Source organism: Pelodiscus sinensis, chromosome 20 (assembly GCF_049634645.1).
Source record: "Pelodiscus sinensis isolate JC-2024 chromosome 20, ASM4963464v1, whole genome shotgun sequence".
NCBI classification, from domain to species: domain Eukaryota; kingdom Metazoa; phylum Chordata; order Testudines; family Trionychidae; genus Pelodiscus; species Pelodiscus sinensis.
Genome location: NC_134730.1, coordinates 23892005 through 23916397, shown reverse-complemented (window position 1 = coordinate 23916397; position 24393 = coordinate 23892005). Strand labels below are relative to the sequence as shown.

General features: G+C 44.8%; 2 protein-coding genes and 1 long non-coding RNA gene across 7 annotated transcripts in view; 2 read left to right on the top strand and 1 right to left on the bottom strand.

Moving 5' to 3' along the window:
* MAP2K6 (mitogen-activated protein kinase kinase 6) overlaps positions 1-11794 on the bottom strand; it is a 103811-nt gene extending 92017 nt beyond the window's left edge. The window contains exon 1 of one of the 3 annotated variants that reach the window (XM_006129156.4): positions 11515-11794. In XM_006129156.4, the coding sequence (XP_006129218.1) occupies positions 11515-11530 (16 nt within the window). In that variant the 5' untranslated portion in view covers positions 11531-11794. Of the gene's footprint in view, positions 1-3479; positions 3847-10362; positions 10602-11514 lie in introns of those variants that run through there. The other 2 variants (XM_075904004.1, XM_075904005.1) reach the window with 2 other exon arrangements.
* On the top strand, positions 1117-6451 carry LOC142819129 (uncharacterized). 2 transcript variants are annotated; one of them, XR_012896919.1, is made up of 4 exons: positions 1117-1237; positions 3074-3144; positions 3603-3676; positions 6246-6451. It is a non-coding gene; the product is annotated as an uncharacterized LOC142819129 (long non-coding RNA). The 2 variants fall into 2 exon arrangements; XR_012896918.1 differs by lacking the exon at positions 1117-1237 and having other exon boundaries at positions 3067-3144.
* ABCA5 (ATP binding cassette subfamily A member 5) overlaps positions 8571-24393 on the top strand; it is a 127723-nt gene continuing 111900 nt past the window's right edge. The window contains exons 1-2 of one of the 2 annotated variants that reach the window (XM_075903998.1): positions 8571-8613; positions 18171-18349. In XM_075903998.1, coding sequence (XP_075760113.1) covers positions 18347-18349 — 3 coding nt within the window. In that variant the 5' untranslated portion in view covers positions 8571-8613; positions 18171-18346. Of the gene's footprint in view, positions 8614-11898; positions 12033-18170; positions 18350-24393 lie in introns of those variants that run through there. The other variant, XM_075903997.1, reaches the window with a different exon arrangement.

Genomic DNA, 24393 nt, shown 5'->3' with positions numbered 1-24393 from the left:
CAACACAATTGAAATTTGGAGAAAACTGAATTTTTGTTCTACATTTTACAGCGCTTTATTATTTTTGTACTTTTTCCACCCGGCTATGATTAAGCTATTTAAACAAATGTGTTGAAACGGTAGAAAAAAATTGTGTCTCTGAAAACTGTAGGTTCTGGGGGTACTTATTTTTGCATAGAGCAAATTGTGTAGCATATTTCGAAGTAAGGGTGCAGTGCACCCTTCTTATTTGGAAAACTATTCTTTTCTGGAGAGTAACTTTTTTCCCCCCAGTTACTTTAATCAAACTTTGATCTTTTATTCACAAATCTCAAGTCCACTCTGCAGTAACTGGTTCTGAGGTTCTCAATCTATTGTTCTCTAGTGAAGCAATAACCAGGCAACCCTGAAGAAGGGTGATGCTGATAGAGGCAATTAATCAAAGATGTAATGTATAGGCTGATAAAGAAGTCACTCCTGCATGTGCTCCCAATGAGTACATGCAGGATAGAAGAGAGTGAGAACATGCATGGAAAACACTACTTGCAGGATTGGGTCTTTATTCTCCAAGCCCCAATTCACAGAGTCTGCACCTTTGACCTTTCAAATACAACTTCCACCTGTAAATACTGTTTGTAATGAACTGGGGAGCTAAGCCAAATGTGATGTTCATGATGTCACTAACAACCATTCTGTTGGTTTCTTTTTGCTGCCGTTACATTTTTATACTGAGGTGCAAAATGAGTTATAAAATCTAAACGTATGGAACCTTCATAAATTGCCTCCTACTTTCAGTAATTGCAGAAAGCATAGATTCCCATTGCCAGTATTTGCTATAATTTGTTTTATCTTTTGCTCGTCCTTTATAAGCAGACAAAATGCTGGCAGTATCCTTGGGTTTTAATGGAAGAAACAAATTTCTAGACCTCTCATTATGTCCTGATAAATGCCTGGCTGGAGTGTAAATATGTACCCTAATCAGACTATCAAAGCAGTGACTATATGGAAGGAAAGTGTAGCTTAGTAATACACTGTGTCTGTTAGCTCTTCTGACCAGAGCTCTCTCCCCTAAGTGAAAGAAATGTTTCTCTCTGTAAAGTCTTGCCTACAACTATGAAACTTTATCTGATTTTTTTTAAAAAGCTGCAGTTCCCCCTGGCTGTTCACATGCTACTTCTCAAGCCCTGTTTTCAGCAACTCACAGATCCCAAGGCCAGCAAGGACCGCTGTGATCAATCTGACCGCCCGTATAAAACAGGTCAGATGACGTCCCCAAAAATGATTCCTAGAGTATATCGTAAAGCAAGATTGGATTTAAAAAAAAAAAAAAAAAAAGAATCACTGTTGAAGAACCCATCATAACCCTGGATAAGTTGCTCTAATTGTTTATGACCTGTGCTGTTAAAATTTTACACCTTATTTCCAGTCTGATCTTGTCTACCATCAACTTCCAGGCACTGGATCCTGTTATACCAGAAGAGCCCACTGTTCAATAGTATCTACCTGGCGAATAAATAAGGCCTTTTCTCTGCTAATACACACCCCCTTGTCAATTACCTTTCTGAGACCAATCTGTAAGCTGGCTTTTAATCCATTTAGCGTGTAGTTAACTTTATCTTACTAATATTTTAATCAAAATACAGTACTATGTGGTACCAAGTCAAATGCATTACAGAAGTCTATTTCCTCAACAGTATTACCTGTATCCACCAAACTTGTAATCCCCCTTCAAAAAAATCAAGTTAGTTTGACAGGCTCTTATTTGCCATAAACCTATATGGACTGTCATTAATTATGTTACCCTGCTTTAATTCTTTATGCACATCATTGTCTTGCCCAGAATCAGTGCAGATTGTCAGGCCTATAATTAACTGGGCTGTTCCAGCTACTTTTTCTAAAGATGGGTATATTTTCTTTCAGTCTTTTGGAATTTCCCTCGTTCCAAGAGTTACTGAAAATCAACATTAATAGTCCAGTGAACACTGCTGATTTAAAACAATTAGATACAAGTTATCTGACCTCATGTCCTCCTGATACTAGTGGACTAGAAAGTAGGAATGTAAAGAGCCATTAAAAAAGTTAACAGGTTAAATGATATAATTTCCATCATTTAACTGAGGCTGCCGCACTGCAGACAGGAGGCTGCTCTGGCTGGGCCCACCATGCCACAGCTGGGGGCTGTGTCAGCTGGGCTGGCCCTTTGATTAACTGGTTAACCTTTTACATCCCTCTGTAGTATCCTCAAACACACCAGAAATGTGTCTGTATTACTGATAGTTCTACCATTTCCATCTAGTAACGGACCACATACCTTGTTAAGATTCTTTGTTCCTAATATGAGTCAATTCCTTTTTATTATCCTTAACTTTGCTGGCCATAGATTTCATCTTGTGTCCCTCTGCTTCCCTTATCAAATTTCTACAATGCCTAGCTTCATATGTATATTCTTTATCAACTTTTCCTTTATTCCACTTTTTTTTTTTTAAATAGCTACCCTCACCTTCAATTAGCAACCCTAATGAGTGATGCCCTTTCTTCCCACTAAAGCATCTGGGGGGAAAAGGAACTTCAATTGTAACATTAACCTGACTAGACCTCAAAATATTGTTTTTTCCCCGAATCTCACTGCATGGCTTTTTGTACCACATGTATACAAGCTCAATCCTGTTAGTGTATGTGGATTCCAAACTGATGAAATTGGCATAGAAATACCCATCCATCTCCAGTCTTTAGGTCGTTATCTGAATAAGAACGACATGCAAAAGCAGGAATAGAACTTGCTGGACATTTGACCAAGGATGTCTAGCGTCTGGTCTGGATGTCTCAAAGCTAAACAAAGCACCCGGGCAAAGAGAGTTTTTAACAGGTTGGACATATTAAAATAAATGTCTGCTGAAAGGACAGGCATGGCGAAATGCATGAGCCACATGCTGAGGTTTTGCGGTTTAAAAGTAACAATGTTTTTAATTTGGCTTTTTATTTTAAGCAAAACTAGAAGAGAAGTGACTGTGTTCCCCAATCCCTACACTATGTATTTAAATCTCCATCTCACTGAATAAGGATAACTAATCACAAATTTCCCTCTCTACCTTAGTTTGGACATAAACGAATGGGGAGATTTGGAAGGGAGGAGAGCCCAGAAGAAAACATCCTTGGCTACAATATGTAAGGAAACATGAAAATTACACACAATCACCTTCATAAACGCTATTAACAGAGAACAAGATTTCAAGCCGTGTACGTCGTAGGTCCGAAATCAGCTTCTAGCATCACTCCGGCCAATAACACTAATCTCAAAACATTTCCAAACAGGCCTCTAAGGAAGAATACTAAGCACTTTTACAGATAATGAAATCTATTTTTAATTAAAGTTCTGGCCATGCTTACGAATGAAAGGAACAGTCCCTTTATTTACCCAGCCACTGCAGACTGACTCAACATATTACATCATTTTTATGCACCTGTAAGCCGACTAGCTATTGTAACGGTAGATGACTTGCCTTTAAAACGCTGGTGTTTTACAGACAAATTGACACTCAGAAGAACATGTGATTAACAACCCCAATGGCCAGTGATGAGGCCTGTGGAAAAAATAAGGCTGCAATGTATGCTTTCCCTTCCAGGTGGTCTGAATTATTCTTCTCCTGGCTGACAACAGAAGTGCTAGAGTCATTCTGACCAGCTGCCTGTAAAAACTGTAAGCATGCAACACAAGTCTCAAAGCATGGAACGTGCGTAGCTCTCTGCAAAATGGTAGTACAGAATTAGTTCAATTCATTCCCTGTGGGTGTTCAAATAAACAAGTTCTCTCTTCTTGCATTTCCACCATCCAGCGAGTGGCTGATTTGTCTCTAATAATCTGGGACTGACATGGTTACAACAGATCTACAGTGCAGAGTTAGATACTGCATTTGGAAGGGGGGACCAGACAGCAACGAGAAAACAGGGACAACAAAAGTTAAACAGGGTAAGAGACAGCGATACTCAATGTGCTGTCAATGACACAAGATCAGGACTTCAGCTGTGTCTCTCATTCAAGGTCCTACGCTATTTCTTTTTTTAAAGTGTTCCCCTATATCTTTTACAAACTAATTTAAAATAATCTACCCTCTGATAGTATGTTTCTGAAATACGTTTTAAAAATGGCTCTTTAAAAATAGTTCTTGTAAGTATTTTTTTAATTTTTTTTATATTAAGAACCCTTTTTCAGCAAGGAAGAAACTGAGGGCACATCTAAACTACAGTCCTCTTTCGAAAGAGGAATGTAAACGAGGCAAATCGAAAGTGCAAATGAAGCGCAGATTTAAATATCCCACGCTTCATTTGAATATTTGCATCCGAACGCTTTTTTGAAAAAGTTTTTCTAAAGCGAAAGCGCAGGCTACACAGGGTTCTTTCGGAAAAAAAAAACCTTTTTCAAAAGAATCTGTATTTCTAAAAAATGAATACGGGTTCCCATAATCATAGATATGACTTATTACCAGTGTTCCCTGTAAAATGAGGGCTCGGGCGGCCAACCTGGAGAGATCCAAATGCCGCCCAGCTCATTAAAAGTGTTTTTACTGGTGGTGCACATCCACACGTTTGATACATGTAACACAATTTATTCTGCACATAGATGGAAAAAATTAGAGGGAACATTGCTTGTGACCAGCATTCCCTGTAAACCCGTGGTCCCCAACACGGTGCCCGCGGGCGCCATGGCGCCCACGGGGGCATTTCCATGCGCCCGCCAGGTGCTTGGGGCTGGCCTGGCCCCGGGCGCGCGGCGCTGGGCGGGGGGAGCGCCGGCCCCGGGCGCGCGGCTATGGGGGGGCGCCCCCGGGGCGCAAGTGTCCCCGCCCCCTGGTGCCCAACAACCTGGAAAGGTTGGGGACCACTGCTGTAAACTGTGCGCTTGTGCAGCCACTCGGAACAGATACAAATGCCACCGAGCTTATGAGCAGAGTGCCTACTGCTAGGTTTCGAGTCTCTACTTGTGGTGCACATTCACACAAGCCTTGGAGCACAGAAAAAATTATTCTGTATGTGGATGAAAAAAATCTCATGGAAGGAACAGGTTAAGGGGACATTCCTTATAACTATGGTCTATATCACATTTTGACAGAACTTTAATTCTCAAGTTGACTGGGTCACTCTAACTCAGTGGTTCCCAAACTTTTCGGTGTCACGCCCCCTTTTTGATTTCCGAAAAACCCTCAACACTCCCTCCCCCCAACAGCAACTTGTTGAGAAAAAAAAAAGGGGGGGGGGGGGGAAGAGACTGACCGGGACAGCAGCAAAACTTGATTGGGAGGGGGCAGGGGCTGAGTTGCCTCGTGCCCCCTCCCCCGAATTTCTTCACGCCCCTCCCCAGGGGGACACGCCTCCCAGTTTGGGAACCCATGCTCTAACTCTTTAGGAAGAATTCATATTTACCTCTTTATTTCTCTCCAGCCTAGGAGTGGGCAATAAAATGGCGGCGATTCCCCAGGGTAGTCCCTAGCGGGCTGCCGCCGCTGTTTACTTGCATCTCCGCATGTATCAGATGATCACAGCTCTCATTGGCTGTGAATCGCCAGTTGCAACCAATGCGAGCAGCGGAAAGCGGCATGGACCACTCCATGCCACTTCCCGCCACTTGCATTGGCCCCAACTGGCGATGTGTGGCCAACAAGCGCCACCATCGTCCGATACCCGTGGAGGAGCAGGTAAACATAGCAGTGGGGGGAGCCTGTCAGGGATTAACCCTACAGACCAGATCTGGCCCACCCCGCTCCAGCAGTTTTTTAACTAAATATAATGTTCTTCACTCTCTCCTCCTAAGTAGCTGAAGACTTTGCCGGGGCTGCTAAAAAGTTGTTTTGTTTCACTCCAGAGGTAGCTGCATTTCAGTGGTGCACATTGTGCTTCTTAAAACATCCCTCCCCTATACCACAGGGTAGCTGTGAGGTTTGGAGTCATTTGAGACCCAAAGAAGATCCCTAGTCCCTATACTTTTATCACTTTTATTGCTCAAGTTATTTTAGCATTTCCACTAGGGATGTTAAAAAGCGGTTAATTAGGTAACCGTGTAACCATTAAAAAATCTTAGGGGTTGCATGGCTACATGCACTGGGCTCAGCAGTATAAGCTTTATCCTGGAGAGCCCACAGGGCGGCAGCCAGCTCTCCGGGAGGCGGGCTGGGAGCCGATGGGTAACCGTCACGGTAGCCGATAAGCTCCTGCTTATCAGTTAACTATTGAAACGGCTGTACTATTACCTCCCTATTTTCCATTTTTCCCAGACACTCAGAGCCAGCAAGTGGTCTGCAAGGCACGGTGCAAAGCGGGTGTCCTGGAAAGTAAGTCGTCCATTCCGCCCAGACTATTCTAGCACAGCGGATGAGAAGCGGCTCACAGATCGAAGGACAGGACACTTTATACGCGTCGGCAGCCAACTGTTGGGCTGCCAACCCTGTTCGCTTTCCCATTCCTCCAACTGGAGCCAGCTGGCCACAGAACTTCCCATCAAAGATATAAGTAGTGCAACGGCACCCTCTTGAGCCCTTCCACCACAGCCGCTCCTGATCTCTGATACAGGGTGTGCTCACAGAACCACTTTCCACTCCAAAACACGTGGGATAAATGCCCCTGGCACCTCTTCTAGAAACAACCTCTCTGGAACTACTGTAAGATGCAGAAATGACTTGGTAATAAAGGGAGAGAGAGAGTAACCTCTTTCCCGATACGTAGGCTTGGCAGAACACACGCGCTCTAGTTATAAATAAATACGAATAGTTTATTTTAAGCATTTTTTTTCCTCTGTCTTTAAATTTTCAAGAGGTGGGTAACTTGTCAGGGGATGGCCAGACAATAACTTTATAACAGATGTTGAGATCCCAAAAAGTTAAAAGTTGAAAATGCCAACATCACATGTTAAAACATACCCACTAATATCCTTCGAGGTGGGGAAAGTACAGCCCTGGGGCCGTATCTGGCCCCCGGCTTGCCTGGATCCAGCTCCAGAGACTCAGGGCTCCCCCCGCATCACTGGAGAGCAGGCTCTTGAGCACTGCGGACCCCTCCTGCCCAGACTCCAAACCCCACCCCATTCCTGCACCCTCCCACCATCCTAGACCCACTAAGCCACTCCCTTGCCCTCCTTCCTGCCCAGACCCTACATCTCAAGCTTGCTTCCCAGCAGCCCCCTCCACACGCTGAACTCATTTTTGGCCCCACCGCAGAGCACGGGGAAGCACAAAATCTACAAACTTCGGGCCCCCATGCTCTGGTGTACAAGGGAAATGTGTATGAGAGGCATCCCCCCCAACTTTTCTGTGGCCCCCAACTGATTTTTCTGTGGGCCCGTGGCCTCCGACTTAAAAAAAAAAAAAAAAGGTTCTTCACCCCTGAATCTAACTTTTAAAAAGTTTTCAAGCTGCTTTTTCCTTCTGTTCCGAGATGTACGTTTTGATCATCAATGGAAATACTGTTTTCAGTCCGTTTGCATGTAGTGAAATCAACATTCACCAACACTTACCAACTGAAAATCTAATGCTGCCAGAGCGACCAATAGCTAATACGGAGAATAGTGTTGGAAACTGCTTCGTGAAAAGCCCAGGAATGTTGCCACAAATGGCATCTGCTTAAGTTAGCAAAAGAGATGGGGGAAACTGTAAACAATAACCACTCCCACTTTAGTCAGCTGTTCAAAATACCGGTCCGTTCTGTGTCAATACGTGATTGATTGCTGCTCCATCCCCTTAATCTTCAGTTTCACATTCTGTTTTCTCAACCCTGGGCAAATTCCTCTGATAGTTGTGAGAACTAAAATATCTTCCTTTGCCGAGTGAGAGATTCTCTCCTTTGGGTGTTTTTAAAATGCAAAATGGGTTCTCTCTTAATAGGGATGTAAAATCCTGTTTAATTGGTTAATCAGCGAAATGTTTAACTAATTAACCATTTAAAGAGGAGGGTGCCTTCGTTGGAGTAGCCCCATTAAGGTCCCATGAGGCTTATCAGTTAAACATTCACATCCCTCCTTCTTAATACCCCTCTGAACTAGAGTGGCCAATCGCATATATGCACAGTCCTAGACAACCTGCACAATACAAGGGAGTATAATTAACCCTCTTTGAAAAATGAAAAACCTACAAACTAAAAAGGCAGAATTCCTGCAAGTAATTTAACGTTTACAATATTTGCCCAACTAGACAAAGCCACTAGTCTCAACCCTCCTTGACTACTCCAAACGTTACGTCACACTGTTTTTGCAAGTGCTCTCATAGCCAAGTGATCATGTAAAGACACTTAATAGCACGAAGTTCTGAAATGGCACTGTGCAGGAAAAGTGGGTGTTACATAACTAACCTGAATCTTTACAAGGCTTGGAAGAGGTTAATTTTATACCAGCAGAAACCCTTAGGGGTGCTATACACAAAGATGATAAACATGAGTTACTATTTTTGTTTTATGTCTGTTTGGTGACTATTCAGAGCAGGAAAAAAATTAAATGTAACATTCAATATGTGCACTTCCTTTTGATCAAAGTCCATAAGAACACATGTCAGTGAGACACACGTGACCACCCTCTTATAACATCATCGGCATCAAATTTTAACTTCCTTTATCAGCAATCCAAAACTTGAATCACTGAAATGCAAGAACTGGGATGTAAGTATATGTACTCTCTCACACTATGATCTCAGTATTGTGAGATCAGATCCTTGAGTGTCTGCATGGTGATTTACTTTTTAAATCCATATTAAACAAATAGCAACTGATAATCAGTTACAATAAATGTATCTCCTAGAACATATTAATTCTTACTTGCAGCCTCTGACTTTCATGTGTTCAGCAAGGAATCTAAGTAATAAGGGATTTCCTCTACTTCTTTTTCTGTAGTATCCTATAGTTGTGACAGCCATGTACTCCATATATGGCACTGATGCTAATTCTTCTGTAATGTCCTCAAACAGATCATTTTCTATACTATTTTGCATATATCAAGGTGGAAATAACTTCTGCCATACAGAGATTCAAGGCTTCCAGTTCTTTCTGTTCACTTTTTTGCTACGTTAAGTAATGACATACATAGGAACATAGTTATTCAAGGGACTAAAACTAACAAAAATAAGAAAATCCTGTTTTCCCAGTGATTGCTTAATTCTGAATTGCTAGATGCTAGAACTCCGTACTTTCCCATGACACGCTTAACTGGTATTGCATTTGCCCCAAAATATCTGAATTCTAGCTCTCAAATTCTGAGCCGTTTCATGTTTACAACTGTCCACTACTTTATTTACTGTTACGAAAAGAAAACTGCATAAAACTGTGACGTCTCCATTACAAAGCAACTTTAGGTAGGAGAGTTTCTCAAATAATCTGTTGACATATTTTTCATGGAACAATAATAATTCTAGTCTATTTCCAATTAGCTTATATTTGTAAGTATCTAAAAAAAAAAGATCTTTTAAACCAAGAATGAGACTTCCTCTTACACATACATATCAACCTACATTGTCTGTGTTGTGAAGAAAAGCACAGAAACCAATTAAATATCATCTTTGTCAACTTTCCATGACAAGCTGTTGGAAATGGGCGGGGGGGGGGGGGGGGGGAGGGGGAATTCCAGAGTTGAATGGCAGGAGCTATTCAATAAATATTACACACACAATAGCTCCTGTTTTCATTCTAATTTATATATATATATATATATATAAAATGTATGTATTTATTAGAAGTCTGGAAAGGTAACTTCATGTGCAATATTAAATGACCTAACTTTAGTTCATTCTGAAAAATGACTTTCAATGGTTTCCTGGGGTTGGAGAGGCTGTGGATGACTCAATTCAAAAGTAATGCAAACTTAAAGGCACTGGTATGATGGAACCGAGATGAATGGAAAAGGGATTCAAGAATGAATCTATTCACTGAAATAATGTTTTGTGGGTTGGCTCCTTGTCCGACTACCGTTTTATTGGTACTGAAGGGAACTGACAGGACTAGTGCTAGGAAAGGCAAAAAGCGAGGTCACACCCGAAATGGGCTTCCTTTCCTTTCCCAGGCAAACCCAGTCTTGCTGCTAAGTCTTTTTCTAAGAGGCAGCTTGTCCTGGTGGATCAGTTTTTCCAACTCCCTGGCTAGGAGAGCTCACGAACAACTCCACCCCATCCTCCCTCCACTGCACAGGAGGCAGAATTCCCCTCTAAGCTACAACTCAGCATGGTGGGGTGTCCAGTGACTCTAATCAAACTTCTTTGGCTCCTTCTGTTAGGAACTTTTATAATTCTCCACTGGGCTGAAGAGGCGATGGCAGCAAATCCATATTAGGAATAAATTCTACACCACCTATCAATGTCTGTTGTAAAAAAAAAAATGGGGATGGGATATAAGAGCAATGTCTTTCAAGGATAAACTTACCTTCCTCTCCCCATGTCCTTTCCCACTGCACTTAGTCAAAGTGTATTTAGGACACTCTGCCAGTGTCAAAGTCCTAGGGACACCTTTCCCAAGTGTCCGATGCTGGCAATGTCTCTGATCCACCCCCTGAAGCGGAGGGCTGCAAATTGCAAGAAAAAGCAGCTTCCACGTGAAATACCAAGAGCTGCATCTTGTGTACCCAGGAACCTCGTCGCCGACAAATCTGTGTGTGTGTGTGTGTGTGTGTGTGTACCTACGTGCACGGGGACTGGCTAGAAATCCACTCCTACTTCTTCCATTCAAGACCTGAGATATTTATTGCACACACACACACACACACACACACCAGCATTTCTACAAATTAAAAAACAAAAATCGCTCACAACTTTCCCCCCTTATTATACAACGCGCCGTGACTCCTCTCTTTGTAAACCTTACTCAGAACACCCTGCAAGTCCACCGTGCTTCTAAAAAACACACACACACTCGCCCAGCCATCCAGTCTGTTTCCAGGAGAAATACAACACAAGCCATCCATTGCATATTCCCAGAGATCTGAGATTATGCATCACGCTCCCTGCCTCTGACCAAAAGTGACCTAATATTAAATGGGGGTGGGAAGTGTCGGTGGAAAATTCTCTCAAGACTGGCACCAGAATAATGCTTTCTCCTGGAAACATGGGTGTATATTTCATTCCTAGGAACTCCACTCAAGTTTCACCTTCTATCCCACCCAGAGACCGTTTTTTAAAAGTTTGGTTTAATGCTGCACTTGAAATCAGCTCCAGCTTGGATGCATTTTTGCCTATTTTGCACCTACATACAGTAGTGCATGCATACGCTCTTCAGCATTCTTTATCTGTCCTGACTATGCAAAAGGCAGAAAGAGCTCGGTAATCCCAACAGAAGAATGCAAATAACGTCAATGCACAGCTGAACTGCAAAGCCCTGCCTTACAGGAACTGTGTGAGTGAGAGTGTGGATGTGTGTGTCTGCAAAAAAAGGCATACACTAAACAGGAAATGCAACTGAGAGCTATGGAAAGCCTCAAACTTCAAAATGCAATTGCATCCCGAAAATTGCATTCATGCACTTGAAAATGCATGCACGACTTTTTGCATATTTTGCAAGGAACAGAAGCAGGATCCTTACCTCTCGGCTGAGACATTTTCCCCTTTGCTTTGATGGGGGAGGGGAGCACAAAAGACTTTGCCTTGCCTCTCTTCTGTAGCTAGTTTTGCAACAAAGATGCAAACTGCAAGCGCCCAATCTTCATGCAACTGGAGTTTTTCTCACTTGCTGCAGCAGATCTCTTTGCAGAGAGGGGAGGTGCAATTGCACACCTTGCAAAACTGACTGCAAAGTGGGGTTTTTTTCCCCCAATTGCAATGGAAGGGAAGGCTCTGCTGCACCTACATGATGGGCCAGGGCTGGCAGCTAAAAGCTCCAAACTTGGATCTGAGTAGCTTAGTGCGCAGACGTCCTTCCTACGAGCAACGCGGTGGTCGCTGGGTAATGTAGTTTCCCGGAGAAGTCCATGGAACGCTTCCTTAAGGGAGAGACAGTCGCCCTGGTGCATCGCCAAAATTGCACGGCGCAGCCCGGCACAGCTGGAGGCATTGCAAAAAGGATCGGCTCTTTCACAGGGCTCCGGCACAGGCGACTTGCACGTAAGGTCTTGTGCTTTCAGGCAGAGACACGGCAAATAGCAGCCTAATTCTGGGCAGCTTGGCTCTGATCAAGCTGGGGGAAGAGGCAAATTATTAACCCCCCAGCTACCATGTTCCTTTGGCCATGGTGTGCATGTGTCTGTGCATGGCAGTGAGTGATATAAGTGGTTGCTTGTGATGCATGTGGGTGCAAAATGTCTGCTTAGCAACACTGGTGTATTCCAGCAGAGCCGGATCCAAAGATACATGGCTTTGGTCCCTACTCCCTGACAGTCTCCATCCAGCAGCCTCCAAGGGCAGCCCCATTCCACTGAATCCATGAAGCTGTCATTCAGTAGGGGGGCAGTTTGCAAACCCCCAGGCTGATATTATGATATGGACTTCCCCTCTCCCCCCCCCCCAAAATAAAAACGTCCATGGAATTTACTGCTTTCAAAACTCAGCACTAGACTGATTTCTTCAGTCTGGCCTTTCGTGTTTGACGTGCATAGTGCACATCGATTCGTTCCCAGTCACAGAAATAAACACATGCATTTTACAGTCTAGTCATGCTGTTTCTGCCATGAATTGGGAAGGAAAAAAGAGACAGTTACTCCAGTTGTTAAATATTTAAGAGGAAAAGGGACACGAGTGCATATAAGTCTGTAGATTATAGAATAACAGAACACTAGAACTGGAAGGGACCGCGAGAAGTCATCGAGTCCAGTCCCCTGTCCTCACAGCAGGACTAAGTACCATCTGATCATCCCAGGCAGATGTCTATCTAACCTGCTCTTAAATATTTCCAATGATGGAGATTCCACAACTTCCCTTGGCAATTGATTCTAGTGCTTAACCACCCTGCTAGTTAGGAAGTTTTTCCCAATGTCCAACCTAAACCTCCCTTGCTGCATTTAAGCCCCTTGCTTTTTGTCCCATCACCAGAGGTTAAGGAGAATAATTTTTCTCCCTTCTCTTTGTAGCAGCCTTTTAGGTACTTGCAAACCATTACCAAGTCCCCTCTCAATCTTTTCTCTTCCAAGCTATCTAAACCCAGTTCTTTCAGTTTTCCCTCATAGGTCACATTTTCTAGACTTTAATCATTTTTGTTGCTCTTCTGTTGGCCTTCTCCAGCTTCTCCACATCTTTCCTGAAATGTGGTACCTAGAATTGGGCACAACACTCAAACTGAGGCATAATCAGTGCAAAGTAGAGCAAAAGAATGACTAGTCATGTCTTGCTGACAACACTCCTATTAATGCATCCCAGAATGATGTGCTGTAGAGTTTAAATAAGACATTACGGAGACCGTTCCATAGAACTTATTTTAGTTAAAAAAACAAACCACGTATTCAACTGATTAAGTAATTGAGAGATGCCAAACAACCATTCCTCTTTCAGTCAGGTCTAGAAAAATCTCCTACTCCGAGTTTTCCAATATTTCCTCTAGCAAATACAGAGGAGATAAAACTTGGCATTTACTGAAGTCTCCAAGGCTAAAAAAAACAAATCAACATGGAGAAAAATAATTCTGAAGGGAGGAATTAAAACGATCTAGATTTTTCCTTTCTCCATCATGAAGCAGTAAAAGAAAAGGTACAAACATGTTTTTCCTTTCTTCAGGCCTGTATTCAGAAGTACCTGAAATTCTTGTTGCATTATTAATATATAAAAACTAATCATATTTGTTTCCTTTATTTCCCTGTATTTCCTTGACCTCTTTCATCATACAAAAGCGTGTGGTATCCAGGCTGTCAAATGTTATTGTGAAGTTCTTTTCATATCATGGTTCCATTTAACATTCTATTCCATTCATTTTTTTCCAGTTGATATGTCAAGGTCTTACATACAAGTTCAGTTAAGAAGTTTTTATTTTGAATAACTTTTATGAAGAGAGACTCCAAACTCAGACAGACTTTAACCTACTGGGTGCCCTTCTCAATGTCTTTATCTGGAAAAAAACTAAAAATGTGATGGTATTTTCTTAAAGAGCTGTAAGCCTTGCTTTTCCGCGGCTGTTTTATTCAGAGTGATCATATGTGCTTTGGTATTATTTTCCAATGCATATGCTAGGTAGTGTATTTTTATTGAAGAGTTTGTAATGACACGTTAGCATGAGCTGAGTGAGAATATTTTTTAAAACCATGCCAGTATAAAAGTGAAGATTTGATAAAAAGCGAACAACCTAGTACATTCTAGTTTAAACTCTTAGGCTATGTCTACACAGCAGCGCTATTTTGGGATACTGGAGGTATGTATTCCCTCAATAGAACAAGGAAAGGAATAAGTGTCAACTTCAGCTTTTAATTTCTTAGCTTTTATCAGATTATTTATCTGATTATTTTATTTTGTCAGATACTGGAGGTATCCCAAAATAGCTATTCCGCATCTTTTGAGCATGCCCATTATTTCGAATAGGGATGGAATAGTGTAGCCGATTAACTGATAAGCAAAAGCTTATAGGTTAATGCTATAGAGTATATGCATCCTTCCCTCCCACTCCCTTCCCCGGCCTTTGCCAGTAATTTTTTTAGCATGCTGGTCAGCAGCCCAGCTCAGTCCTGGCTTGCAACGGGTCCGGGCAGCAGCACAGAGCGACAGGCAGCCGGTCCGCAAGGGGAGCAGCTTGTTTTTAAACTGGTTCCTCTCACAGACCAGCTCACACCTGGCACCCCACGCTGCTGCCTCTGATACAGAGGCAGCAGCACACAACGGCAGAGGATTCCTTGGGGGTGAAGCCGAAATGCACTGGCTACTGGCCCCACCTCCAGGGACCATAGAATAGTCAACTAACCAATACGAATTAATGAGGTTATTCGACTATTCAATTAACCGATATTTAACATCCCTAATTTCAAAATATATCGGGCTTGCTATTCCGATGTCCCCGTAAACCTCATTCCACGACGCTTAAGGGACATTTCAGAATAGCAATTTATTTTGAAATAAGTGCTGTGTAGACAGTGCCAAATTTCATAACAAGCTATTTCAAAATAATAAAATTGAGTATCTTGCATATTCTGAGCTACAGGTGCAGCATAGACACACCGTTAGGGGGCTGTAAGGGTGCATCTACACAGCACCCTTATCTCGAAATATGCTACACAATTGCGTAGCACAAATTGTGTAGTTTATTTTGAGGTATTTTCAAAATAAAGCGCTATTCCATCAAGTCCCTTAAACCTCATGGAACTAGGGTTACAGGGATGCCGGAATAGCACGCCTGTTATTTTGAAATCTGTTTTGAAATAATGGGCGCGTTTTAAGATGCGGAATTGCTATTTCGGGATACTGGAAGTATCCCGAAATAGCCCCGCTGTCTAGGCGTAGCCAAAATTAATATGAAAGTTTTGAGACAACTTGAATGTGATCTTGCTTCTACTGGGGTCTGATCCAGCAAAGAGTTACTCTTGTGCCTAGTTTGAGGTCAGTGGAACTGGTCGTGTGGTTAAAATTATGTGTGTGCACAGGATTGGCACTAAGGAAATAAAACCAGTGAAATCAGCTTTGGGGCCTAGGTCTTCTTCAAGCTACTTCCAACTCAAACAAGTTATAGTGAAGGAGACAGCAGTTAGACAGCACTTAATTTTTTTTATGTATCTATAATAGGTTTGTCTTCGCTGCAGAGCACTCGAGCGGCATGGAATGACTGTGTTCGGCATGCACGACACTTTAGCAGGAGTTTAAAAGTACACTTAACTAGATGCTTTTGTGCGTGGGCAGGAATTGGATATGGGCAACTTGAGTTATACCTCAAATTAACCCTGCAGTGAAGAAGCGCCCATTTGCAGTGAGGAACAAAAGGCTTAGTAGAACAAGGAAAGGAATAAGTGTCGACTTCAGCTTTGAATTTCTTGTCTTTTATCAGATTATTGATGTTCACTTTTGATTTGGTTTGAAAACATCCTTCCAAACTTCCCGGTCAACATGTACAGTTTCTCCCCCCCAAGTCTTGTACTCCAGTAAAGAGCTCACAAATCCAGACAGCTGCTCTCCATCTATTCCAGGCTATTTGTAGAGCCTTTACTGTGGACATGTTTTTCGACTGCATCTGGTATGTTGGACCAGCCTGCGTAACAGCCAGCCTTTTCCTGCATACAGATCCGCCCTCTCTCATGGGCCCCAGCCCAGGGCCCTAAGGACAGATTCCTCTGGGGTCCTGTCCGACTGGTGGGGCTTCCGGTCATAACTCACCAGTCTGTGGGCTACCTTCAAGGCAGCCCCGTCTTGGGCTACTTCCTACCCTCTCGTAGGGTCGATGAGGGATAGTTCTTATCTTCTTCCCTCCGTTTCTTCAAATCTCTTCCCTCTGGTCCTCTGGCCTCCTTAATCCTTCCTGCCTTTTCCCTCTGGCCCTCCAACCTTCTTCCTCCTTCCTCTCCTTCCCACTGGCCCTCCGACCTTACTCTTTTAAACATGGCGCCAGCCTCCACCCCTCCCCCTGGCGTTGGGGATGCACATTCCCCCTGACGTTGGGGATGCACGTTCCCCAAGGGCACGCCCCCCTCTCATGGGCATCATCTCCCCGCCCCCCCGAATGCTGTTCCCGGACACCGTGCCGGCGGCTTGCCGGCCCTCGCACCGCTCAGCCAAGCCGCGGCTTGGGAGCAAGCCACGCAAACGGCGGCTTTAACTCTGCGCACCCCGTGCAACACGGGGCTCAGCGCAGTCCTAGTGTGGGGCGGGTCTACGACGCCGGGGGGTGATGCCGCCCCGTAACAGAGCGACCCTCCATGAATTTATCTAGCTCTTTTTCGAACCTTGTTATATTCTTGGCCTTTACAACAGCCGCTGGCGCCTGGTTGATGTGCATAGTGGGAAGAAATACTTCCTTTTGTTTGTGAAGAAGTGCTTCCTTTTAAACCTGCTACCTCCTTGTTTCATTTGGTGACCCCTAGTTCTTGTGTTATGGGAAGGAGTAAAATAGGGCCACGTTAACCCCCTCAGTGCCCTTCCTCCCACAGCCACGGGGCCCTGCACCGACAGGCACGGCCTACCCGGGCAGCCCCGGGCTATGTGCCAGTGGTGGTGGCCAGGCAGCGCAGGAGTCCTGCGCGCACCCCTGAGGCAGGCTCACACATGCGCCGTGCACCTGGAGGCGGGCCCGCGCGGCCCAGGGGGGCAGGATCGCGCCGTGCACCCAGGGGTGGGCCCACGTGCCCTGGGGGTGGACCTACGCATGCGCCATGCGCCCAAGGCGGCCCTGCTCATATCCCCCCTTTAGTCATATTTCTTCCAAGCTGAGACGTCCCAGTCTTATACTCTCGGGCTACGTCTACACTGGCATTAATTTTCAGAAATGCTTAAAACGGAACAGTTTTCCATTATAAGTATTTCCGGAAAAAGAGCGTCTACATTGGCAGGATGCTTTTCCGGAAAAGCCCTTTTTCCAGAAAAGCATCCGTGGCCAATGTAGATGCACTTTTCCGGAAAAAAGGCCCGATCGTCATTTTCGCGATCCGGGCTTTTTTGCGGAAAACACTACTGTGCTGTCTACACTGGCCCTTTTCCGGAACAGTTTTCCGGAAAAAGGACTTTTGCCCGAGCGGGAGCAGCATAGTTTTTCCGGAAAAGCAGCTGATTTCTTACAGTAGATCGTCAGTGCTTTTCCGGAAATTCAAGGGGCCAGTGTAGACAGCTCGCAGCTTATTCTGGAAAAGCGGCTGATTTTCCGGAATAAGTGGCCCAGTGTAGACACAGCCTCGCTGTTTGTGCCAACGGCTTTAACTGAAGTCCTCAAAAATAAATATTCCCCTGTGACGCTTCTCCAGGAGATCTAGGAGCTCTTATTCTGGATGCAGACAGCAGTCTTTACGATTCCTATTAACAGGAGATCCTTTTGCATGTAATTTCATTCTGTTCCTGGGTAAATTCTGCCTTGTCCATCCAGCTGAGACATGCTGGAAATTAGCTATAAAGTGCCAACGATTATGCATAGAACTTTGCACCCCACATAGGAGGAAGTTCATCCCTGGTGTAATTTAGTGGCATTATCACAAGGATGGATTCGGCCCATAATGAATACAGTTCCCTGTCTGGGAAGCTTACACACTAAATTCGGACACGGTGCAATTGACATGAAGCACGCAGGTGGGAACACACAGTGCAAGTAGATCAGTGTCGGGCTGAGTTCTTACAATCTCTCTTTTTCCTTTTCAGGTGGATTAAGCTGCACGAGCTTCCATCCTGAGTTTGAAGTGGAAGAGGAAGCTCAAAGCAGTTGTTGTGCTACGCTGAAATGCAACGGGCAACTCTCCCAATGATCATATGGAGAATTCACACGTAGGCCAAGAAAGTGAAGAACCAGGGGCCGTTTCCGTTGTGCTGCATAGCAAATGGTAACAGGTTGAACTGTTTGCCCCACCATACTGAAAAATAAGGATGTGGCCAATAGGGATGTAAGAGTTTAACCGTTTAAAGGGGTAACCGATAAGCTTGAGCTTATCGGTTAGCCAAATGGTTACACACTGTCTCCTGGTCCTGCTCCTGAGGAGCCAGCTGCCACCCTGTGCTGCTGACTCTATATTAGAGGAAGCAGCAAGGGGCGGCAGGCGGGAGCTGGTACACGCAAGGAGCCAGCTTAAAATGTGACTTGTAGTGCATGCTGGCTCCTGGGAGCCGGTACATATGGGGAGCCAGCTTAAAGGCCGACTTCCTGCACATACCGGCTCCTGGGGAGCTGGCTGCCGCCGTGAACTGCTGACCCTGAGTGTCTGCAGCAAAGGGTGGCAGCCGGTCACTGAGATTAGGGCTGGCCGCCAGGAGTGCACTATCTGTAGGCCCCCTCCCAGGGAACCAGCGTGTAACTGCTAACATTTTTAACAGCCCCACGGTTACAGTAATAACCATTTTTTAACATTCTTAGTGGCCAGCAGAGGGACGGTTCCTAACCAATAGGTGGGACACGCTTCAAAGTCTGCTTTATAAAAAAAGATTACTTTTTAACATGCTTTTTTTTAAAGCAGACTAAGTGGTTCCCATCTTCCAAATCTATTACTTGCAAGTTTTCAGTTTTGATAATGAAGCTGCCTTTCCTTATAGGAATTTAAAAACCGACTTCAGTAGTCTAAACTTTAGACTATTCTGAGGGCTCTAATAGCTGTACAGTCTTAAAAGACTTGCAGCACAATTTATGCTGGAACTTTTATCATCAAAATAGCGATACCAGAGGTATAAAATCCTGCCTAAAGGATTTAGAGGGATCTATCATTATACGCATTGCTACTAGTCATTACTGTAATATGCTTTTTCCATATGTTGGAAAATGTGTGTTCTAGCAGATTTCTATACCACAACTTCGGCTGGCCCTCTTTTTTCCTTCCAACATGCCTCTAGTGACTTAAACCATGTTATGCAGTAGTCACTTGGCAAATGGTATTTTTGCCATTTTTAGTTATGAGGGCAAATATAAAAAGGATATAGCAACATTCAGTTAGTGGTAAGTTTGTATAACTTTCTGATGTCCAGGGTGATTGTTTGTTTGGGGGAGGGAAATAGCTTAAAATATGCTCCTGTTTAAGATCTTGCATGCCAAGTTTCATAGTCGAGAAAATCCTTACAACCAAGCAAGAAATCCTTGAAATTAGGGGTTTATTATGGAAATGTTGACAGACCTTTAACTAACACATCCTCAGTGGCAGTGTTACAATACAGTAGCCATAAGCTAAATTGACAGCAGCATGTGTAGCCTTCAAGCATTGCTCAAGCAACTTGGCAGCATTCTACAAACCTAGCCAGTTGGAAGATATATGTTCAGTTGTCCTTTTTCTTTCTGTTGTCTCGGTTTTGTTTTTGTGTCTGTGGATTAAAAGTAGGTGGATCTGGAGGCTTACTAAGTGATACACCCTTTGATTTCTAGCTTTTTAGCTTCTGGATTGCCATTCAAAGAAATTCACCGTGTGATAACAACAGACTCTCTGTTGCAATGTATCGTCCATTTAGAAGCTGGAGTTATCTTTCATTACACCGTTAGGAATGCTTTCTGCTTGCCACTTCCTTGCTGACTTGCACATAAAGTTGATCCATCCCAACAGCATTCTGTTATATATCTTGCAAGGGAAAGCATACACAGAAACTCAGAGCAAAACTTATACTGCTGGAACACAATGGCTACGTCTAGACTGGCATGATTTTCTGCAAATGCTTTTAACGGAAAAGTTTTCCATTAAAAGCATTTGCGGAAAAGAGCGTCTAGATTGGCAGGACGCTTTTCCGCAAAAGCACTTTTTGCAGAAAAGCGTCCGTGCCAATCTAGACGCGCTTTTCTGCAAAAAAGCCCCGATCGCCATTTTTGCGATCGGGGCTTTTTTGCAGAAAACAAAGCTGAGCTGTTTACACTGGCCCTTTTGCGCAAAAGCTTTGCACAAAAGGACTTTTGCCCGAACAGGAGCAGCATAGTATTTCCGCAAGAAGCACTGATTTCTTACATGAGATCATCAGTATTCTTGCGGAAATTCAAGCAGCCAGTGTAGACAGGTGGCAAAAACTTGCCAGTCTAGACACAGCCAATGAAGGAGGAATGAAATGGAGGGGGCTTTTGCTGGTTAATATCTTTATTTTATTCCCGCAAAATGTGTAACTTTTGAATGATAGTGATGGCTATACAGGTTGCACCTCTAAAAACTGGGACTCTCTGGTCCGGACCACGGATGTTCCAAGATTAGAAAGTCCTGGCATGCTGTGGGGGGGAAGGAGGGGAGCAGAGCCTGGCCCGCTGCAGGTGGTAGGAGCCAGGCATGAGGCAGTGAGGGGCTAGGAGCCCTGCGTGAGGCCCAGCTGGGCTACCGGAGGTGGGGCGGGGGACAGGAACCCGCCATGCTGCCTGGGGAGCCAGCTTGAAGTCCAGCGCATGGCTCACCTGGGCTGCCTGGGGGCTCAGCAAGTCAGCCGGGAGCCCAGAAATGAACTCTCTGGTCCGACAAAATCTCTCATCCTGGATCAGTCAGGTCTTGAGGGTGCCGGGCCAGGGAGGTCCAACCTATTTTGGTTTTATTGTAGCGATGCCCAGAGCCCTCAGTTGAGAACAGCTCACCGTCGTATTAATCATTCTACAAACACAGCATGAGAGATCTACCTTGCCCTGCTGAGTTTGGAATCTAAGGCCCCGATCCTGGAAAGACTCACGCAAGCTTAATTTTAAGCAGAGTGACACAATTCAATTGTGCATAAAGTTTACTCTTTCTCGAGTATTTTCAGCACATAAACTTAAGCACCGATACAAGTCTTTTGCAGGGTCAGAGCCTTAGGGGTATGTTCGCACTGTTGTGGCACAGCTGCAGCATACCATGATAGTGTAGCTCAGCGGTCACCAACCAGTAAAGCAGGATGTCCCGGTAGATCTTGGCGCCTCTAACGGGTGATCCTGACTGGTTTTGCTGGGATACTATGAAGTGCCGGCACTTCAGCTGCCCCTTCCCACACTGCCCTGCTGCCCCCTGGGAGCCTCCTGCTTGTTGCAAAGGGTTGGGGAGACAGGCAGGGGGCGCTAATGTCACTTTGTCCCCCTCTCCTGTACCCCAACTTCACAGAGTGAGGAGGGCGGGGCCTCAGCGAAGGGGTGGGCAGGGACAGGACCTTGGAGAAGGGGCAGAGGTATTTGGGTTTGGGTAGGTCCTGGACTGACTTAAATTCAAAAAGTGATCTAGTGCTTGAAAAGGTTGGAGACCCCTGGTGTAGATGTTCCTACGTCAATGGAACCGGTTTTTTCACCTGTATAATTAATCCCCCTTCCAAGTGGTAGTAGCCAAGTCAACGGAAGAATTCTTCCTCGCAACATCTACATAAAAGATTGAGTCAACGTAACTGTTGCATAGACCATGATGCTTTTAACATCCCTGAGTAATATCACAAAATCAGGTTGATTCTTAACATAGGCCAACCCTTAGATCAGTGGTCCCCAACGCGGTGCCCGCGGGCGCCATGGGGCCTGCCGGGGCATTTATATGCGTCATCCGAATGATCTGGGCCGGCCTTACCCCGGGCGTGTGGCGCATGTGCAGTGCCGGCCGTGGGCGCGTGGCACACGGGAAGCTCCTGCGCCAGGCGCGTGGCACTTGCGTGGTGCCGACCCCCGGCGCGCAGCGCATGTGCAGCCCTGCCCATGGATTCACAGCGTGTGAGTAGCCCCACCCCTGGGCGCACGGCGCATGCGCGGCCCCACCCCTGGACGCGCGGCGCATGAGTGGCACCGCCCCCGGGCACCTGGCAGCCCCAAAAGGTTGGGGACCACTGCCTTACATCATAAGCAAAAACGATCTGTTACTATGGTGGAGAAGGTCTTTGCAGAAGCACAAACTAATTGTTGATGTGCATGACGGACCAGATGCACCAACAATTACTGTATTGTCAATAGACTCTCATTCACTGTAACGGGTTGGATGAAGCCCGGGAGTTTAAATTGCCAACTTTCCAGCTTACGTGATACTATATAATAATATTTGGCATGGCAGCAAACAGAAGACCAAGAAGTCTTTACCTTTTAAAATAAAGGAACATCAGCAGCAAGATTGCTCTTGCAAAAATATTGCCCAGGCTTTATGCCGGCTCTATCTGAAAATCCTTGCATTATGTTTCCCAGGATAAAGCAGCAGAAACCATTTGAAAATCGTAAGAACGGCCATAGTGGGTCAGACCAAAGATCCATCTAGCGCAGGATCCTGTCTTTCAGCACTGGCCAATGCCAGAAGCCCCAGAGGGAGCGTACGGAACAGGGAATCATCACATGATCCCTCTCCTGTCATCCATTCCAGCCTCTGACAGAGGCTAGGGACACCATTCCTACCCATCCTGGCTAATCCCTCAATCTTTAACTTCCATTCTAACTTTTCTACAGTCCAGAGGTGTAATGGTGTCATATCTTTATCAATTTTCAGGATTCAATCCTGTTCCCGGTAAAGCCAAGAGCAAAATTCCCTTTGCAAAAGTTCCTTCCCCGCTTTTTTTTTTTTTTTTGGTTAAACTTTGTCTCCTCCCACCAGCATCACCTTACCATCCTCAGTCTTTTTCAGCTGGCTGGCTAAAGCCAGGTGTACCCTCTGAAGAGCCCCTCCTGTCACTGTCCTGAGTGACTACGCTAAGGTGCTACAGCAGAGCGATCCTCAGAGCCCGTGCTCAATTCAATGTTATGCTTAGGACCATTCGCACCTCAGGGTGCTTGGGTAACTATTAAACATCGTTGAAGAGTGATTATTTTAGTCCTTACTCCTGTATAACTGAGTAAGTTGTAGATGTGGGTGCCAGACAGAAAAGTCTTACTCAGGGATGGGCAACCAGGAATGCCTGGTGGACCACATGGATGGCCGTTCTTCACATCAGTGGTTCACAGCAGCCCCATGACCCTCTGGGGCTCCATCTGTGGGCCCCTGTTTTCCCTCCTTCCCCATGTGCCTCTTGTGTACCAGGTCACCGGAGCCCCACACTTACCTGCTCCTCTCCCTTCCTGTCAGAACTGGAATGCTGCGAACAGCAGATTCACGGCATTTCAGCTCTGTGCGTGAAGGGAAGAAGTGGGGGCGGAGCACAAATCAGGTGATTTTCACATTCTGCAAGTGCTGGGAGGGAGGAGTAGGAAGTGTGAGGCTCCGTTGCCCCAGTGTGGAAGAGGTGCATGGGGGAGGGGGTCAGCCAGGGGATCCGTGGGCTGCAGATGGAGCCCCACCTGGCCGCATGCAGCCCGTAGGCCTCAGGTTGTCCACTACTGCTCTTATTTGTAAGGTCCTGTTTAATTTGTGATATTGCACATCCTGCATATCAAGCTGACAGCTGGAATCCCTACCCTGGGCTCCAAGAAGCCAACCGTGAGAAATCACAGAAAAGTGTTAGTGGATCTTGTTACCGCAAATACTACGATTTTCCTTTGCTTGTCTGCAACCCGCTTGCAATTTTTTGACAATCCTGCCGTTCAAGTTGGGCTTCATTTATCTGAATAAGTAAGTATCCAACATGTAGAGAAGGGCAGATGAAATTATTGGTTAAGTTCATCACTTTATTATAAAAAGGCAAAAATTTTATAAACCAATCGTATTTCATACAGTTAAGCCCTTTCGGAACATTACTCACTGCATCTACCATTTGGCATATATGGTTGTGACTATTTTCTTCCACTGTTTGATCTGAGGAAGTGGGTCTGGCCCACGAAAGCTCATCATCTAATAAACCATCTTGTTAGTCTTTAAAGTGCTACATTGTCCTGCATTTTGTTTCATTCTACATGCATCTGCCTCCTGAGGGTATTTAGTTTTGTCCTGTGGCATGGAGAATTTAAGTAATTTGCAAAGTCTGCCACTGTCAGGCTATGTCTACACTGCCAGCTTTTGCCAGCAGAGAGTATGCAAATGAAGCGCTGATTAGCATTTTGTCATGCTTCATTTACATAATGTATTTG